Below are 21,430 nucleotides of genomic sequence, written 5' to 3'. Positions count from 1 at the left end.
GGGTAGGAGCTTGGAGACATGAATACCTGGCCTGTGGTATTTTTACATATGCTGGGCATTCCTATCCAGAGAGCTGGAGCTGCATAATAGAATTCTTGCACACAGGGGTACATATACAGGAGCATGGATGGACACATGCAAGCACTTAGGGACAATTATTTTATATAATATGTACAGAAACCAATGTTGGTGAAAATTGACTTCTCTCTGGTTGAGTCAATACCACAGTGATTGGTAAGTCATTGTTTACTATGTGTGCTGAGTTTTGTTCATTTCATATGAAAGATTTCTACTTTTACAAGAAAGGCGCGTCATAGGCTTCGGATAATGTAAAGTGATTAAAAAAAGGAATCAAAACGCCCTGGCTAGCTATGCTGGCTAGCTTAGCCTACCTGCTCACCTATTCTCAGTTTCCTACTTGTTTGTCGACAGTGGAAATTCAGATATTCACAAGTTGAAATCAATGCGTTGGTTTCATGGTGCAAACGTGCAACTTTTGAAATGTTTTGTTTTTGTTGATTGTTACAAACAAATGAAAGCAAACACATTCATCTCACACACACACCTTCAGTGTGACCCACATCAGTTTGTTGGAGTTGGGATTTAATACTGCGTCTTCCAATGGACCATCTTCACGGCCGAGCAACACTAAAAACCAGAGAGACAAAGAAGATCTGATTAAAACTGCAGAGAAACAAAGTCTACTGCCTGAAACCAGTTCACAAGGTACAGAGTACAAATACAGTAGCTCAGGTAGCAGAGAATGAGCAGTCCTGAGGTCATGACTTTAAATCGCTCCTGGATTGTTTGTTTGTGTTTGTGGACTATTTACTAAAGGTGTATCTTATTGTGAAAAGCCTGTGTTGAATGAGTCAAACAAAGAGAAACAGGCTCAGGCTGTTTCGTATAGAAAATCAGATGACCAGAGCTTGAATTCATGGAGACGTCTCATTTCATTACAGGCAGCATTTCTGACAGTAATTGCTTTAAAAATATAATAATGTAGTTTGCTATGAAATAAATTACATGAAGAGAAACAAGTTCTTCTGAAAGCCAAACAAGTTTTAAAGCAGCCCCTCTTTTACTCTTCACTTGGCTATCACAACCCCAAATCACTTTTCACATGCATCAAGTTAAACTCTGCTCAACTTTCTCCTGTTTCCAAAACCACTGATCTCTCTTTCCTCCTGCAGTGCTCTGCTCTTCTCTGTCGCTCTTCATGTCCAAGCTCTTACTTAAAATGAATGACTCAGTTGCTCAGATTGTGTCTGGATGTGAGTGCTTGTATGAGTGTATGTTTATAGGTGTTGTCACTGTTGCTGCCGAAGCTGAATTGTTGAAAAATCTGATTGCGGTAGCATGTCTGATGTCTGCTGGACACAGCAAGTGTCAGAGACAGGCCGTCCCAGAAAGTTCAGTTGGATGTTTAGCTGTCTCGCCTTGCCAGACCTTCTTTCACAGCTCTGCAGAGGAGGGTCTGGCTACTCTACACACAGCATTCTGGGTTCTCTGACTTATTGGCATGGCCTTAGACCAACCACAAGATAACCTCAGCTTTTGTGCAAAGAACTGTCCTTAATCAGTAACTGAAATAGAATTTCTTGTTAAGTAACTGCTTCTTTCTTTTCTTTTTACAGTACTGTGTAAACTAATCAAAAAAGTTAATAATGTACTTGTGAGTCACATACCAGCACACAACCCAGTCATCACCTGAACGTGTTATAATATGACAACTATGAAGCTGAATAAACTTCTGCCAGTTTTACATGTACCAGATTGTAAGACAATAAAAAAACCACAAGAACAGAAATTATGTATAAAACAACAAAAATAAAGATTAACATACAGAGGGTCAAGACAACTATTATTTTAATTAGGCCTGTAAAACAATGTAGTGGTCCTGCTTAATGATCATAATCAATGTGAATTTCAGAGATTTCCGTTTTTAAAATGATATATTCCGTAACTAATTCAACACAAAATTACAAAGATGTCAGGAATTTTCTGATGTTCCAATTTTCTCACAAAACATTTGAGACACTGCTTTAAAGTCTATGATATATAAGCAGTCAGAGCAAGAATTCACAGACCATGCTTTTATGATTCAGATTTATAAAAGAAAGATGACTGTCAGGTAAGGCTGAGTAAAACAGCCACCCTCACTACTGCCTCAGTATTTCATCTATATTGTTGGTCTTTCCCTGGATTGTTATTCTAATTAAGGTCCTGACATGTCAGGAGCTGGCACCAGCCACAGTACCGTACAGTACAATACAAGGTGTAATATAATCTGTAAGCTTTCTCCCTGACATTTCTAGTTTGATATGACACCCCTGCAGGGTGTGAAAAGAAAAAAAGCAATTTTTTTGTCTAAAAAAGGTGAATTCTGCAAAAGAGAAAAAGAGCCCCATTTATAAACTTGAAAACCTAAAAAGATCATCAGAGCTAACCACAGGAACATCAAAGTGGTGTGAAGAAACCAAGGAGCGGCTGCTGCTTTCAAGCTAATCAGGACAATGAGGCCTGTCGCTGCTCTATCTATCATGCCCAGTACTGAGACTCTTCATGTGATAATAGGCTCAAAGGAACCCACCCAGCGTGATGCAATATCTGTCCTGCAGCACTCACTAAGAGAGTTAATGTATTTCTTGTTTCTGCTCTGTGGGAATTTGCTGGCTGGTTTTACTTTTTACATTCAGAATTATGAATGTAAGAGGGTGAAATAATGAAATAACTTAAACTGTCCAACTTGCTTTACACATGCTCCGAGGTGTGAGAACTTTAGCTTGTGTAGTGTGTTTGGGTGCTTTCTGAGGATTGGGGTGAAATTCCTAACCACACAGGAATGTGTTAAAGAAGGACAAGAACTGAAGTACAAAAGAAGATGTGCATGGATCAACGCTCAGAGAAGAGAGAAATAGAAGATTCGGAATTTGTTGTGTTTGTTATCACAGGGGAAGTCAATGGTAAACCCTTATTATATGTGGGATTTATGGCAACAGTATATACCAGTAAAGTTTGGCATATAGAGTGATCTTAGTATGAATATGTCATCCACCGTAAGTTTGTGAAGTGTCTACAAGTGTCTGCACTTTATAGGTTATCAGTTACTGTTCGGTCTATCAAATGGCAGAGAAAAATTCAAGCCCACACAAATAAAAAAGTAAACCAGAAGAGTTTCACATTTAATAAGCTTGTGGTTAACTTGAATTCAGGGTGTAGAATAAAACCCAATGGGTATGAGATTTCACAGCAGAAAAATGAAGTCAAATTTAGAGAAGGATTTCTTAAACACTCCTGCAGCATGATCCACTTCTTTGCTTTCCATCTGTACGCTTAATGTGTTGCACTTCTCCTGAAACATGGCTAAACACACTTTTGTGGGTTGCATGTTAAACTGCTTACAGTGATGGTCACTTGCAACCGTGTTTGCACACATTTGGCTGAAAGAAAAGAAGACAAAGCTGAATATAGCAGCAGTTAATAAGATGTGAGCACAATCACAGTCAAAACAAAAAAGGGACAAAAAAATTATCAGTCATTAACTGTGCTTGATAATGACTGTACTACTGCTGTCACCAACATGAAGGAAGGACTGATGCAGAAAATGGGTTACGTTCATGCATAAAGGAGAGTGATTAAATCAACGTATTTAATTACTGTCAAAGTTGCATTAAAGAACAGAGAAATGCAATTAATTACTATTGCTGTGCAAACTTATGTCTTGCCCTAGACTGCAGGGAAAGCAGAAAGCTGTCAGGTCCACACACACACACACACACATGCACGCACGCACGCACGCACGCACACACACACAGTTTCTCTGATTCTGACGTTCTCCACTAACCTATTCATTGTCTTTGCAAGGTCTTCCACTACGGCAGGAATTCTTTGTGTTGGCAATTCAGTGTCTTATCCCACATGAAGAAAATACTCAGAGCTGGCATAATTATCTGTTTACATTACTAACACAAAATAAAAGCACATTACTTCACCAGACAGCGCAACAGCAACAACCTTTCTAATTTTACTAGCTACAATAGTTGGCAAACAAAATATATATTTCATTCTGCCAGAAAATCCTATCGTTAATGGCACAATGACAAGAAGTTTTCCTAAAAATAATGCATAGACCACTAGAGCTGCTATGTGTATTTTCTTATTGTAGTGTCTTTAGATTACATTTCTGTGCGTCAACCTTTATAAAACCTAGTGACCAGGTGCCACATCGCAAGCACGCATTCCAAGAAGAAGCAAAAAGAAAAATGGCTGACACAGTGCCAAAAAAAATGCAAATTTAGTGAAGCAAACAAAGCTTGTTCCAAAAGAAGAGTTAATCTGTGTTCAGCTTCACCGTGTTCCTCGGTGAGCCTGGAAGGAGTGGACGACTTTGAATATTGTCTTTACAAACCGCAACCGACAAATTCTCTTCATTCTGTCTTCAAGTATTGATGCACTGGCAGCTTTAAATATTTTTCATAAAAGTGGAAGTGTCTTTTTCACACGCATGTCTTACTTTTTAACATGCTTGCCAATTGCTGTGCCATTTGCAGACTGTGGGATCAACAGTGTTGGTGCTGAATAAATCAAAGTGCATCTAACGTTATAATAAATTAACTGTGACAAAAGACAACACTAAGCAACGTGGATTTAATCCAGTCGGAAACACATCAGTCAAAAGATAAAAATCCTCTATAGCAACAAACAGTAGCACAGTTCCATTCAATATTTTATGTCTCTGCAGTAAGCTGCCCCCTGCCTTGCCAGCAAGCATGCTGAGGATATAGTCAGACTGTAATGCAAATCTCCCCATGGGTGTTCACAGAGTAAAGCTTGGGCAACAACAGAACTGTGTTATTGGTGTCAGAGCCACCGGATAGACTACTGTACTGTATATCAGATAGAAGGGTTGGGGATGGAGTAGCAAATCTTTACCTTGCAGCAAAATGGGGTAACAGCAGTTTATATAGCAACAATTAGTGTACAGCAAGTGCACTGCCTGAAGTAATTCAATGCTGTCTTTCAGTCAGGTGCTCATGCGTTTAGTTGGTTTTCATGGCTTGAGTAATGCATACCTAGCTGGCATGCTGAAAAGTGATGCAGGAATGGAATGCTTATACCATCCAAACCCAGAACTATGTGGCAAAGGTGGAGCAGATGGTTCTTAGTGAACAACCAACAAGTCTTCATACCCAACGACAAAAGAGAGGCAAGCCTACCATCTCTTTGAACTCTCTTGTATTCAGGATGGGGCTGCACACTTTATTGATTTGTTCAGTTTCCTTTTTTTGCTTCTTGAATGCTCAATAAAATCTGACATTTTGGGGAAGAACACTTGTTCACCTTCTTGCTGAGAGTTAGATGAGGAGATCTACACTCTCATGCCTGTGCATGGAGCAGGAGCTCAGAGTTCATTAGCTTAGCATCTCAGGGAGTGAACAGGAAATTATCACGGATGAGTTAAGAAGTTGATATGTTCCAAGACGGTGACCCATACATTCCCATGACAGTTTGTCATTGTCACAGTTGCTACAGAACAAAATTGTTTTTCAGGCTTTTGCGTTTTTGGGCCTATAGAGCTGAATCATTAAACAATTCCTCTGGCTGACACATGAATGGCATAAAAATAAATGGAACGGCTGCTCTAGACTTTACAAACTGTATTGGACTGAATGGACAAAAATCGGATCCCTATGGAGAATCAATTAATGTGTTTGTGACATCTCACACAATATTTGATTCAGGGTTTTACAACAGCGTCTTTTGTATCATTTTGTATGTCATATGTCCACTATGCCACAATCTCCTCACAGTGCGGCCCTGTTCCCGGGGGCTTGGGTGTTATGGGCTGGAACTATTTCTCTCCTCATGCAGTGCCTTCCTGTTGTCATTTTGTACAACTTTTCATTTGATACTGATAGGGACAAACATAGGCTCTGGAAAACGTAACCTTGTTCAAATAAATCACTTAGGAAGAATTTATAACTCAGCCATTGACTCCACACCATGGTACAGTGATGTATTATGCTGTTTTGACAGATCTCTGTATGAGCAGTCATAAGCAAACATTTTTATGTTTGCTGCAAATTCTGCACTTTGAAGGGGGTGGGTAGATGGCACTGCCAGAGTGTCAAGACCAGACTTTAATGCTTAGCGCATCTAGGAACTCAGTCATCAACATTATGTGCTGTCTTCTGAACTATGAATTGAAGCGCTAGATTACACGGCTGGCATCCCTCCTCGGTGCAACTGCTTCAACTTGCACCCTTCCTATGATGACTCACACTCCTTCAAGGCAATTAGTAAATGCACCGTATTGGCTTGGCTTTTGGCCACACACACACACACACACACACACACACACACACACACACACACACACACACACACACACACACACACACACACACACACACTTCAAATTTGATCAGTAACAAGTTGAATTGTGTTGCCAGATTTCAAAACACCGGAGAGGCGAGGATGTTCAGCATTCTGAATAATTTGAGCTACCCTGCCAGGATGGACCTAACACTGGTGATCCTGGATAGTCAATCATGAATCATGCTCCGAGAACTCAAATGACAGCCAGACTGTCCAACAGACAGAAGTGCCTTTTTACGAAATTTTATGAAATAAGATTGAACTGCTCATCCATGTTGATATAATATGTTTCAAGACTAAAAATCTAAGTGTACAACAAAATGATAAAAAAAGTAAACATAGGCAAAGAAACAATAAAATCCGTCAAGCTAAACGAGACTATCCTCTGAAAAAGTTGTTTGTTCGTAACACTATGACAGTATTGACATAACCGTCACATGACACTGTCATAACTATGACATGACACTAACGTAGACGTTTATAACTTCTGATAAGTGTCATTCAGTTTTTGTCATAACAAGTTGCCATTGTTTGGGTTGTCTTGATTTTTGACTTGACATTAATCAAATTGACATTACCAGGTGATGACAACTTGACATTAGATCAGGTCTCTAACCTTGCACATCTAATTATAATAATCATTATGTCAACATGTCATGAATACAAAAAGAGATGGATTTTCTGTTTATGTCGAGTTGTCATGACAAAGACATCCTCTGGTAATGTCATCCTGTTTAATGTCAATTTGTTTAAAAGAAATGTTATGTCAACTTGTCAATACAAAGACATCCCAAACAAATGTATTGTCATAATCAAGACAAATTCAATGTCAACTTCTCATGACCAAGACAACTTCTGGTATCGTCCCTTTGATTAAAGCCAATGTTGAGACTTGTTTATAAGGTTTATATGTTTAAGACATAGTTATAACAGTGTCATGTCACGATTACGTTGATGCTGTCAAGTAAGGTACTACCGTTTGTTCAAGCAACAATTACGACTCGTCTTTACATCTGTTGCCCTCAAGTGGCCGTAGTAAATATAATGGGAGATAAATAATGGGACAAAGTCTAAAAGCGCTAAGTTCCACATAAGGACGGACGGGTCAAACACACACAGGATTCTGATCCAGGAGATCGGAGTTTGTGTCACGTTGGAAAATAAAAGGAAACGACAAGTTCCTTTAAACGAAAAAAACCCGGAGTAATGTCAAGACAGTAAGTTAAGCGCCATGTTATTTTTACACAAAACATATTGTTTTTCTAAACTTAAGCAAGCAGTGTGGGCATGGCACCTTAATATAACCAAGTAGTTTCTGTTCCTAAACATAACTAAACTGTGACAATTTTTAAAGACGTGCTTAAACCTGCAACCGTTTTGTTCAAACTGTTAAATTCTCTTGTTTAGATACAAGGACAGAACACACTTCTGTGGGTTGTACTACACTGAATGAATAAACAACCTGTATTGTCATATGGTTTGGAGGACATGTTGAGCGAGTCTTGAAGGCTAAAAAGCTGTGGAATAATTATAGCATTTCATACATACCCAGCATTTTCATCATTTTTCCCAATTTGTATTGTCCCGCTTGTTCAAGTTATGCTGTTCATGTTTCTGAAACTTAAAAGCTTGGTTCATGAAAAAAGAATACTGAGCATTTCTGGCTCCATGGCACAGTAGATGTACTATTCATTATACAATAATGTGGCACCTTATTGAGTTCATAATGTTGTACACATCATGCTCCCTACAGGGCTGCAGTGATGGGGTATGAATGCAGCTTGCTACATTAAGCAATCACTGCTGGGAATTCTTCACATAAAAAATAACCGGGAAATTATTATTCAACAATTAATTTAATCTACCATTATATCCAATAATGACATGTTCAAGTAACTACCTGCTATTTGTTAGGAACCTTGTTTTGACCCAGCATGAGCAGAGAAAAGAATTAAAATGTTTATTACCTCTTAGATGTCTGTTAGATTTAAGATGCATTAATCCCATTAGTTTTTATATTGTAATTATTTTTATTGTTGCCATTAACAATTATCAAATTGTGTTTAATGGGAGAGGGTTTGGTTGTAATGAGGAACAAAAAGAGAAACACAATTTCAGATGAATGCAATGTCATTACATGTCTGCTTATGTGTAATAAGGCAATTATTTGCTAATATGTTTGCCATAAAAACTCACAACATAATGTATGTTATTGTAGTGTTTACAGGTACACATTAGATCTGACCCTTTGATCTTGATCTGCTCTGAAACAGGTTATTCATATCCAGGATGTGTTATCAAAGTCCACTGTGGTCAAACCACGTTAAAGGTTGGCCATCATGGAACTGGTGCAGCCATTCATTTCATCGACAGCTTACTTGGATAGAACAATAATCAAATTATAAAAACTGCAGCTTTAGTAAGTAGGCTGTTCTCTGCTTTCATATTTTAAGCATGTTTCTCCTACCAATGACCCCATTTTAAAATGTATCCCCTTAGAACTGCTTTTACCCAGACATTGAATATGCATGGGTTACTTTTTACATAAAAATACAACTTACCCTGAGAAAAAAAGCAGGACCAAAGAAACTCCACTTGTCGCAACACATCAGCAGCACTTATCTGTGGAAATTCAGAAAGTACATAATTTAAGAGAAAGCTTATAAAAAACTAATTAATTTCCACTGATAGTTCTACTTCCCAGGTGTGCAATAGTGCTGTAATCTTGTTCTTTGAGATAACAGCATCTAGGATAGATAATGCAAAATATGTCACTTTTAGTTTTAATTGGGATTCATTTTTTGGGCTAAACAAGTGAAAACCTTTTTACAGTTCTGTGGAAGATCTAGAGTAACTGGGACATTGCTTATAGAAAGACATGTTGCTGCTGAGTTCATGTCTTTGAAAAAGACCAATTTAAAAAAATGATCTTTGTGCTCCACAAACACAATTCAATTCTCCTGTATTGCATTGGAGAACTTTGAGATGCCATCTTAAAAACTTTGCAGATTAAGAAAAGAACAGAAAAAAACTCTTTGCAGTGCTCTTAAGACCTTCCGGGTCTGCAGAGGCTGCCTTTACACCAAGCTGCATGTTCTATAGTCACTTTATACTGGTTGATGTTCCAAAGCATTAACTGAGTTTTCTTAAATCAGATTAACAAACAAACAAACACACATAAATACTAATAACTCTGTTATAAGCATGCACGGATGCACTGAGAAAACCCCACACACTTTAGGTTGTTCCCCATTTATAAAATGTGAATGTTTATTAAATGTTGACAAGAACATTAAAACACAGTATCAAGATTCAGCAAAACAATCTATAGTACTTCACCAAAAAAGAAAAGAAAAAGAAAACAGTTAGTTCTGCGCGGGGACTGAAAGGAATGGGAGGACTAAGGGGAGAGGAGAGGAAAATGGAGCAAAAAGCAGGGCAATACAGAGAGGCAGGGAGACGGGAGCTGTAAAGGAGGGGAGGAAGAGAGTTTAGAAGCTATGGAGTGAGGGGGAATTGGCTGCAAAGGCTAAGGCAATTAAGGAGGTACACAGTAAGAAAGATTTGGGGACCTGGGGGATCGATCAGGGAGTGCTGATGCACCGTAATGAGCGGGATAACTGGGAATGATTAGAAACTCTGATTTCACTCTTTTATCAGCTCTTCAGTTGGCGACTTTGCAAGTTGCAACAGAGAGAGAGCTATAAAAAGCATTCACTAAAAATGAACAGAGAAAGGGGCATGGCAAATAATACTTTACATTTAAATAACAAGGGGTAGCATCAACATATACAGTGAGCACAACATGGCGTGTGGAGGTGAATAAAGGTTTTGGGAGGGGGTTCTCTGGGTTTTAGGGTACGAGCGCAGTTCAACACAGTACCAGAGGTGGTGTCCACTCATGGGTTCACGATCACAATGAGTAATAGTTCATTATATTTATGTAAATCTCTTTCTTATCAACACAAATGGCAGGGGAGGCAAGTTGTACATAAGCATCACATTACTGCAAAATTCCACAGAGAGACGCACTCAGCCTCCCGTCGTCTGGCTCATGCACATGGGCATGTACAAACCAAAGCATGTGCATATATGTGTTCACGCAGAGACACTGTAGACGCACACATGTGCAGACGCACCCATGTGCGTGCAAACACACATGTGCAGACGCACCTATGTACGTGCACACACACACACACACACACACACACACACACACACACACACACACACACACACACACACACACACACACACACACACACACACACACACACACACACACACACACACACACACAGGCTCTCTCTCTCTCTCAGACAGAGACACAAACATTTTCACATGGAGTCAAGTTCCTTCTTCTTGAGTGACCTTATACATTACAATATTGATTTCCTCTGAAATGATCAAACCTCATACTCTGTTCCATAATAACATCAGCAAGCATTTGTAGAATGTGTCTGTGCTTTTATGTTGAAGAAGAGGTGACAGCAGTCCACGAGACATGATGAGTAGCTGTATGTGCGCAGCCGAGGTGCTGCAGAGACGCACGCAGCAGTGGGAGATCCTTCCTAGCACCAGTGATGACAAATTCACAGATGTTTTCAGTGCTACACACATTAACAAACTGTCAGCTAGGTCAACACCCTTCAGCACACATTCAAAACTGTCTCCTGTCTGCCACAGGATTTTCCAAAGCCAAGATGTCAGAAAGATCACATATGTCCAGCAAGGCAGCTAATGCGCCTAGAGGTTTAAAATCTCTCTCGTTGTGCTTCCGTAAAAGATTTATATTTGTGCTGCAGATCTGAACGGGCATGTGCTTTAGAGATAATCTCAGTCCTCTTCACTCACATCCAACCTTCAGAGCAGCACGGGCCCTCCCGCTTGTTGTTTAGGTAGAGGAAGGGAAGAAGTTCTTTAAAAACCTTCTTGATTCACTTCATTTACTTATTTTTTTCAGTGGATTTTGAAGAGTCCATGTGCTTGAGTATTCTTTGTGTTGTAGCATAATAAGAAAACAGCTTCACATGCTCTAAAAGTCATACACGCACTGTACAATAAAATTTCTACAGATATTTTTTTAAAGCTTTTAGTACATCCAAATAAACTTGATAAAGTGAAAAAAGTCAATTCACTGACTTAAAAAAAAAGAGATGGAAAATGAGGATTGCACTATTTCCTGCCTTTGTGTTGTGTTTTTTTTTTTTTGCCGTAATACTCAGAAGACAGCAGTTGAAAGCATCAAATCTTAATTTATAGCAACTTTCTCATCCTTTGCATAACAAGAGAAACAGTGTCACACAAATAAATCCTATAATCAATAACCAGAAAAGGCCAAATAATACAAAACAGAGGAGAAACCAAATAGTTGGGAATGGGGGCAAAAACATGTCATATTTCCTCAACAGGTCCAAGATAAAATATTGGCTGATGAAGGTATGAGGCAGTCTTTTGCTCCTTTTTCATCCTGTGATCCCAATGGTCTCCTCCAATAGTTGTCAACGTCTTTTCCTTCCCATTACATCAACATACATTACAGGCTTTGTTGTTTCATGTTAACTACATAAATGGAGAGTGTGAAGCTATGCTAGCCATGCATCATATTTAGTCCATCTGTGCTAAACATTGTAGTCAGTTGAGATGCTCTAGTGAACTCATGACAGGAAATTGATAATGTTAGAGAACTCTGTCTGTCTGTCTCTCTCTGTTGTAGACACACACACACACACATACACGCAAACACACGCACACAAACACACAAAGTGCTGGGTTACCATCTGTGAGTGCTGCATCAGTTGGCCAGTACTCAGCTGGCAGGCAGATCAGACAAAGTGCCCAATATGCTCCCTAATGGCCCAAGTCAGATGAATGAAATCCTCCGTTGTCTTGTTCTTTTTCTCATTTTTCTTTATCATACTTTTTACACCTCTTCTTCCACTTCCTCACTTCCCCTTTGATTCACTCCGCCCCCCTTTCCTTCGACTAAATTAACTCTTGTCAAATTGTTTCCTCACTCTCTCCGTCTCTGTCTCCCTCTTATTATCTGCGGCCCCGCACTTTTTGCCACAACCCTGCTGGGTCTCATTCACACAGATCAAGGATGTAAATGTGACGTTGTGTACCACTGCGCTGTGGACTTCCTTTGCAGAAAATGTATATCTCCTTTCCTTATTTTTTTAAGGTTTGCCTGTTTCTACTATATTTGGAGAAACCCTATCTATTCATCTATTAAACAGCAAGGGGCAGTGAGACTGAACCACAATCAAAGTGCCATGTCAGCACAGAAGTGAGGTCAGAGTTACATGTCAGGAGTGAATTACTGGTGTGTGGTCCAGCAGGCCACCATGTCAGACTGAATAAAGCTAGCGCAGTAGACTGTGGGTTTGAAGCTGTGGTTTGCTGTTTTTGTGAAGTGAATGATAAACAAAAAAAGAAAAAGATGGTTGCATTATTATTATTTTTTTCTGAAAAAAGGGACAATGGGCAAACAGCAGAGTCTTATAAACTCAAAGGAGGTATGTATTAGTGAATAAACTATATCAGGACAAGTAACTCTGCCTAGCTGTCAGAAATTGTGGTTTTAAAAAAAGTCTTCTTTTTTTCTACTTTCTCCTTCTTCTTCTCTAGCTTATTTATTCTCTGAATCGCGGGTAGGTCGTATCTTCATCTCGGAGAACTTGAGAGAGTACTGCCAGCCCGTCCAGGAGGACCACTCGATGCCATCGGCGTAGGAGGTGTGCTGGCCGCGCAGGTACTGGCCGTTAAGGTTGGAGGTGTGGCAGTTGCGGTACCACCAAGCACCGTGGTAGAAGGAGGCGCAGTTGTTCTCTGAGTGGTCGTTATCTCGGTCTTTGGTAGTGAACTTCATCCCATTGTGCTTCAGCAGAGAGTCACCTAGGGCGGGAACAAATGTATAACACAATTTAAATGTGTCAGTACATATGTTAAAAGTAGGAAGAATATGTAGGTTTATTCAAAATGAATAAAAACAAGCTTTCATTAACAATTGCAGCTTTTAGCAACAGCTACTGCATCTCCTCTGAGTCTTTGTATTAAAATTCAAAATGTATTTCGGTCTACAAACAATAATTGAGTAAATAAGGCAAGACACTACATATACAGTGTGCATATATACACAGAACTGAGAAAAAGTCTTAGGCAGGTGTGAAAATGTTGTATATGTCAAAATATATTGTTTATTTTTGTCAATTTACAATATGCAATGCGAGCGAACAAAAGAAAAATCTAAATCACATCAACATTTGGTGTTTCTGCCCTTTGCCTTCAAACCAGCATCAATTCTAAATAGGCACATTTGTAAAAAAAAAAATTATAATAATAATCGGGCAACGCTGAGGATTGTAGACGCAGTGGTCGGCCAAGGAAAAACGCATCAAGCTTATTTCCCAGCTCAGAACTGGCAGAAACCAGTGGGACCCAAGTACACCCATCTACTGTCTGGAGCAGTCCGGCCAGAAGTGGTCTATGTGGATGAGTTGCAGCCAAAAAGCCATACCTCTGACATGGAAAAAAAGGTTTGACAAGACTATGCACGAAAACATAGGAACGGGGGTGCAGACAAATGGCAGCAGGTGCTGCAAAATGATGACTGAAAATTTGAAATATCTGGCTGCAGCAGAAGGCAGTTGGTCCGCCGAAGGGCAGGAGAGCGCTACACTAATGAGCGTCTGCAGGCAACAGTGAAGCTTGGTGGATGTTCTTTGCAAGATTGGGGCCGCATTTCTAGAAATGGAGTTGGAGATTTGGTCAGGATTAATGTTGTCCTTAATGCTGAGAATCACAGGCAGATACTTATCTATCATGCAATACCATCAGGGAGGCGTATGATTGGCCCCAAATTTATTAGCATAACAACCCCAAACATACAGCCAAGTTCATAAAGAATTATCTTCAATGTAAAGAACAAGAAGTCCTGGAAGTGATGGCATGGCCCCCACAGAGTCCTGATGTCAACTTTATCGAGTGTGTCTGGGATTACATGAAGAGACCGAAGGATTTGAGAAAGCCTACACCCACAGAAGATCTGCCTGCAGTCCAGATGTATCTCTCATTGAAAATGTGTGGTGCATTATGAAGCACAAAATTTGACAATGGAGACCCCCGAGACCCCCGGACTGAAGTAGTACATCAAGCAAGAATGGGAACGAAATCCACCTACAAAGCATCAACAAGGTAAAGTAAAACAGTAGTAAACATGCCCCTATCTCAGCTTTTTTGGAAGGTGTTGCAAGCATATATTCAAAATGAGACTATTTAAAAAAATTAAAAAGAAATTAAAAGTTTGAACATTGGTTATCTGAACTTTGTACTGTATACAATTGAATAAAGGTTGAGAAGGATTTGCAAATCATTGTATTTCTTATTGTACGCTGTTTTACACAACGTCCCAACTTCATTGGAATTGAATTCAACATCATCTCCATAGAATCCTTTGTGTCTTTCACCAACATATTCTTGAATCTGATACCAGAAACCAGTAATTAGGACATATCCACAAGTGATGGACTTAACAATAGCATAAGATCTTTCAATTAATCATTTCTAAATACAGAGGGAGATGCTAGATTTAAAAAAACAAAGCTTCACAGTTCTTCAAAGTACAGGTATCTCTATCTTAAGAAGGAGGTCAGACGGCTTTGTAGCCGATTCATCAAATGTTCTGCAGTGACCTTTTGTCTTGCTTTTTTTCATGTTGTGTCGAGCCTTCCTTGTTTTTTTAAAATAGTGATTTTGATGCTATCATAGTAGTGCCCCTTGCACTCCCATGCAAAAGGCCATTTGAAAAACTAAAATACAGTACATTTTAAAAGTGGTGTTTCCGTCCTAATTATGCGTTTAATATGAAAATTTGACTTGGGTACATTAGGAAAAACACCCTAGATTGCATTTTGGCGAGAGTTATGCTAGGACAGAAAGGTTATAAGAGATGAGAAACATAGTTAAATAGACTTCATCATATATGCTGATTTCATTCTTTCTTGTTACATCAATGTTAATCTTATAGGTATTTTTATATTTGGTACTTTAATCTTAAAAAAGCGTACATAATCAACAAGTCAATGAGACTCAGCTTTCTTTCCTGGAACCTGTGATTGTGAATATGATAATGTTGCAAGATCACTGCAGGGATGTGGCACCGGCCAGTCAAATCACCTAAGTGCCCTTAATCACGGTCTGCATTGTTTGTCTGACCGGCACAATCAAATTTCCCAAGCTGAAAATATCTCCTCACTGTATAAAAGATTTTTTCACTGGCAAATTCTATATATTGAAAACTGCATTGCAAGCTATTGCTCTAAGAGTAAGTAAGATGAAAGCAATGTTCTTGCAGATAGAGCTGAAGTTTTTAGCAAATGGATGTTCAAACAGCTTCTAATAAATAAATTCCCCATATCTCCCCTGCACTCACTGTCCTTTCCTCCCTTTCCAAAGGCTTCACACTGTGACCAGAAGTGGATAGAAGGATAAAGCTGAGAGCAGAATGAAAGACTGCTCAGCAGCCGTCAGGTGATGGCTAACAGCTCTTTAGGGCATCAAACAGCCCTTAATTGCTCAGGATGTGGCCGCCCAGCTCCTTACCCTCTCACTCTGTCCTACTTTGCTCTCCATTTGGCATTACCATGGTAACTAGTCAGCCGGAAAAATAATCTGACAGGCATGTCTAATATTCATGTTGTGTGTTGCTTGGACATTGGGAGAAAAGACAGTGAGTTGGAAAAGAGTTGGAAAAGCCGCCAGAGCGGATCCAAAATACTACACCACTGTACTAATAATAACAGTAGAACTGCCTAGAGGGAGGCTGAGGTAAGAGCGTGAGCATCCTCAGAGAGTTTCAGTACCGTAATTTGACTAGGTTCAAATGTCCAACAGATAGAGGCAAGGTCAGGCCGGGGGGAAAGGCAGTGGCATCACGCAGGCACGCACCCAGGCACGCACGCAGGCACGCACCTCCGCCTCCTCTGTCCCTTAGATAACTCTATTCTCATTTTTAATCACCTCTATTCTGGGACTCACTTCTTCTTTTGCACCTGTCCCATTCGTGCCTCCATCCCAGTTCCTTCCAGCTCTCCCTCCCTCCCGCCTCCTGTTCCATCTCTCATATCTGTCCCCATTCTCTCTGAGTTCATGGAGCAGCGCTCCCCCAAAGGTTCTTTGAATTGCTTCTTAATTTCAACGGCGGGATTTTGTTTACGCTGCAGGTCAAGCAGTGCAATTAATTGGCAGTAATTTAATCAAGGTGACAGGTAGCTGGCTTGGATCTGATGGTCAGGGAGCAGGGACACCAGCAGTCCCTCTCTACCTGTGCAACTGTCTGCATGGTTTAACGAGTGTTTGCACCTACTGCACTGTAAAAATATCATTCTATTATTTCATATTGCGGCAGCATGCAGTGGTTTCACCCACTGCTGTGACGTCTGTGTTCACAGAACATACAAAAATACTGTACACTAATCAGAGTGCAAGCAGGGAAATCTTGCAAGCAAAGTCTAACTAGTTCCCTGAGCATACATACCTGCATTGCCAGAATAGTCTCCCACAGTCAAAGGATATCCATCATCATCAGGGTCTACTGAGAAGAGGCCCACTCCAAAGGTTCCATACTGGGCATAAGCGGTGCTATTTTCAAAGTCCTCCAAGTCGATACGTAGCTCATAGTTCGCCTGGATGGACAGGGCATGGATCTGCTTCAGCCCTGCAGGGAAAAAGAGCGAGACACAGACCAAAACAATCCATTACAAAGTACTACCGTTGTTCTCAGCAAACAATTTAAAGCTATTTAAGCAGCCTCTCAACGCCGGACCTTTTCTGGAAATAAGATGTAACATGGTTTTTGGCCCATTTAGAGTCCTCCGCTGCATGTGTAGGGTTTCTTTCCAAAACAAGATTAGAGGTTTTTTTCTTTTCAAAAGTGCGCAGAGTGTCTGCTGCTCAAAGAGAAGTCTGCCATGGGGACGGCTGTGTATGCTAAAAATAAGTATGGGATTTTAAATGAAGTAATAACATACATTTCTTCACACTGACATGCAGTTGCAGACCCCCCCCCCCCCCACACACACACACACACGCGGTTGCATAATATTGACAGAATGTGATATTGCGATATTGATTATGAATACTGCGATTTCAATATTAATTTAGATATTTTTAATCATATGTAAAACTACAAAAGTTACGGAAAAGCGCATCAAAATAAACAGATCAAACAAGTTTTCTTACAACACAATGTTTATTTCAACTTACTGTTAATTGAACTGGTACAACATAAACCAACAAATACTGACCATGTCTACAGTACAGTAAATCAAACGCAACTAAGCCCCACAGCCAGTGGACAGGACGCAGCGCTCCAGAAAATAAACAAAATATTACTTATCACTTATTGCGACACTTTCGATATATTGTGATAACAATATTGTATCAATATATCTTGCCCCATAGATATAATATTGGGCTATGTGATAAGGATATTGAGTCAATATATCTTACACACCCCCCACACACACACACACACACACACACACACACACACACACACACACACACACACACACACACACACACACACACACACACACATTTGTAAGTCGCCTACCGCAGGCATGTGGCTCTCTGTGTCTTTGTATTAGAAGATCTGCATCACGTTTAGCATATTCTTAATTCTGAATTCTTATTCTTTCATCTGAACCTCGCAGGAATAACCTCATTCTGAAAAACTCTGTCGCCCACCTCAGCCTCAGTACTACTGGGCTGGAGCTCTTCCACTGCCTAGCCTGACTGTAAAGAATTGTCAATTTGTCTGTAATTGCTTTGAACTCTCCATGACAAGGTAGAGTGTCCTGGATAAAGGAGATACTGTAAAATTGAACCAGGCCATGTACGACAAGAGTGGCAATAGTAAAAAAAAAAAATATATATATATTTAGAATGCTGTGTGTTTTTTTAAATAACAAAGAAAGAATAAAGTAAAATAATGTTTTTTTTGGGACTATTTCTTCATGAAATGGAAGTATTTATTGAACTAGACAGGCTGATCGAGTATCATGGACCAACAGGGCTTCACAGACTTTCCAGGATTTTTTGAACCAACTGCTTATCATTCATTTAAATGAAAAACTATCCGGGACATCCCAGATTGCTGTGTGCTTTGGCCAGACCCTCGTCCACATCGCTGTGGAACATTCTGGCAATGCAAAACTATCAATAACAAGGTGTAATGTGTGGTAGGAAACGTAATAAAATGTGTAGTTGTGTATAATTTTGCTAAAGATTTCCCTGGTTTTTAATGTCAAACTAATTTGCCTTATAAAAAAAGAGGTGCTATTCAAATCCTCATTAACTTCTGATTTTGCACATAGGTGTCAGGTCCCAGCTCATTAATGCTCATAATTAGCCATGACAGGCAGAAACATCCTTACACTTATTTGCCTATTTGAGACATTACATTGGCACCATCTTAAAAGGATTTTTTTGTCATCTCAGTAAAAGTATGGTTATTTTAAAGCCTAGATTGTGGGTCTATATGCTAAAAGTAAAGGAATGACTTAAAGCATAGTCCATGGAAGTTAAAGATAATTTTATTAAATTAAAGACACATGCAGTTCACATCCGCCTGCTTCGGCTATATCAGATTCAAACTTTCCATCGCTACATCAAATGCCCCAAACCGATCTTTTAATCAATTGTTGCTCAATCCTTTAGAGAGGAGACAGAATGTGACAGAAGGAAAAAAAGGGTTTCCATCCCTTCTTCCTTGGCCCCCTCCTGCTCTATGTTTCCCCTGCTGTGTTGGAGTGATGGTGCGTCCCAGGGCAAGTTTTCCTCTCCTGAGTTGATCAAAGGCACAAGAGGAACAGTGTGTCAGGCGGAGAGGAGCAGGAGGAACTCAACCTGGGTCCCTTGAACACAAACTCAAGGCAGGAAGACAAACAAAAGTGAACTAAGCCTCAAGACTGTTAAACAGCCTTCCTCCATGCTTATAAATGCACTCTATATGGTGTTTATTTGGAAGACAAAAAGAAAAGAAAAAGAAGAAGCATTTAAAAGCTTGCACTGATGGAGGAGCTTCAAAGGGTTCATGGTTAAGACTGAAGGCGGGATTTAGTGCATGTAGAGGACGCTATAGGCTGCAATAGCTGGTTAAAGGTTTGTTTTTACTATCTCTCCTGTAACTTGACTCACCATAAAAGCAGCTGCACCGCAGGAAGGAAGGTGTTATTATAAACCCGCAATACCGTCTTTTTACCTCCTACTGCAATCATCACCTTCACAAATGAAACTCATTCTCCTTATTAAAGCTTACAAGCCTCAAACTGACTGTCTAATTTGAATTCCGTCGCTGTCGAGCATTGCACTCTGAGAGCGCCTCGTCTGAAGTAGAGGGCTAATTTGATGACAAACATAGCTGAAAGAACCCATTATTATTCAGAGACAGAAGCTTGCAGTCTGGGCACAGGCACTTAGTTTGGATTTAATCTAGCCCAATGGGAGGTTGATCTCGCTCTTTTCATTTTCACAGTGGATCTGAAAATTGGAGGTGGAGAATCAGCCATTAAAACATTCGTAGGCAGGTAACTAAATGCATGTCAGTTTCAGGTTAATTCTTATGCAAGAAAATAAATACTCAAGTAGGTGTGAGAGAGAGAGACAACGACAGAGAGACAGACAGACAGACAGACAGACAGAGAGAAAGAGAGAGAGAGAGAGAGAGACGGAGAAAGAGAGAGAGTTTCAACGTACCCTTTGAGGGACATGCACAGAATGTGTTTATCTGCAATGATATAATTATCCTGTTAACTTGTATTATTATTTTTCAATGTATTTACTCCATACATTTATATATATATATATATATATATATATATATATATATATATATATATATATATATATATATATATATATATATATATATAATGTTTTGGCCACACAGATGTATTGATTTTGTCATGCCAATAAAACAAACTGAAATTGAAAAAGAAAACTTGAGAGACGGACGGACGCAGACAGACAGAAAATGCAACATGTTTTCACACGCATTCAGAGAAACTATAAATGGCTGAAATTTGCTGAAAGAGTTTTCGTGTCGTAGCCCTTTGGGAAAAAGTATCCATCCACACAAACACCTAAGGGAAAAGTATGCTGGAGTGATTTGTGTGAACTTCAAAAGAAAGAATTAGGATGTTTTCTCTTTCAGAAAAGTTAAATAAAATGAAACACCAGATGCAACACAACTCTATTTAAAGACTCCAAGGCTTCCAAGTGTATTTACATAACTTTAATTCAGTCCTTAATTAAAGCCCCAGAGAATCTCAGCGAGACTCTAATTCAGAATAATTAAAGTGGAAGACAAGAGAAATAACAACAGAGACTTCTTTGGTTAAAATCTAAATGCTCAGGTGTAACTCCCTGTTAATTAAATGCTATTGTTAAGTTAATTTAAATGGGTTCAGATACAAGGGAGAATTTTGAGGTGTTTTGCTTCAGTATTAACATACTGATTGCTCCGTTGGGGAGAGGATCCCTTCTGATTTTCCACTTATGGGAACCTTAGACTCCAAAAAATGCTTGTCCTCCTGCACGCTTTAGATGGGCAATTAGGGTATGCCTTCGTTATCCTTCTGTTCTGACTGGTTTTATATCTTGGCCATACTATGGCATATAAATTCATTTTAATTGCTGTTTGTTTTGATTGAACCTTATACCTTGTTTTTAACTTTCAGAAAAAAAATAATAATAAGTGTTATTTACATTACATGTTCTGAAAGACAAAAATACAGTACAAGGTCTTTCTTTTGAAGTGGGCAAATCACTTCTGGGTTTGTGTGGATTGATCCTTTTTCTCAAAAGGGTTCCAACCCAAAAAATTGTCTATTGCAGAAATAGTTGTTTCTCTGTATCTGTGTGAAAATAAGTTGCGTGTGCTGTTTGTATGTGTTTCTGCTGCCTGTACATATACAGTGGGTACGGAAAGTATTCAGACCCCTTTAAATTTTTCACTCTTTGTTTCATTGCAGCCATTTTCCAA

At 39.4% G+C, this 21,430-nt stretch overlaps 1 protein-coding gene across 2 annotated transcripts in view; it reads right to left on the bottom strand.

Annotated features, from left to right (window-relative positions):
* Positions 1 to 11,334: 11,334 nt before the first annotated feature.
* fibcd1 (fibrinogen C domain containing 1) overlaps positions 11,335 to 21,430 on the bottom strand; it is a 106,966-nt gene continuing 96,870 nt past the window's right edge. For both annotated transcript variants that reach the window (XM_034897247.1, XM_034897248.1), the window contains 2 exons: positions 16,919 to 17,098; positions 11,335 to 13,278 (listed from right to left, as the gene is read on the bottom strand). In XM_034897247.1, the coding sequence (XP_034753138.1) occupies positions 13,013 to 13,278; positions 16,919 to 17,098 (446 nt within the window). In that variant the 3' untranslated portion in view covers positions 11,335 to 13,012. The remainder of the gene's footprint in view (positions 13,279 to 16,918; positions 17,099 to 21,430) is intronic.

This window comes from Etheostoma cragini, chromosome 16 (genome assembly GCF_013103735.1).
Source record: "Etheostoma cragini isolate CJK2018 chromosome 16, CSU_Ecrag_1.0, whole genome shotgun sequence".
Classification (NCBI taxonomy): domain Eukaryota; kingdom Metazoa; phylum Chordata; class Actinopteri; order Perciformes; family Percidae; genus Etheostoma; species Etheostoma cragini.
The sequence above is the reverse complement of the archived record's forward strand: the minus strand, read 5'-3'. Positions and strand labels throughout refer to the sequence as shown.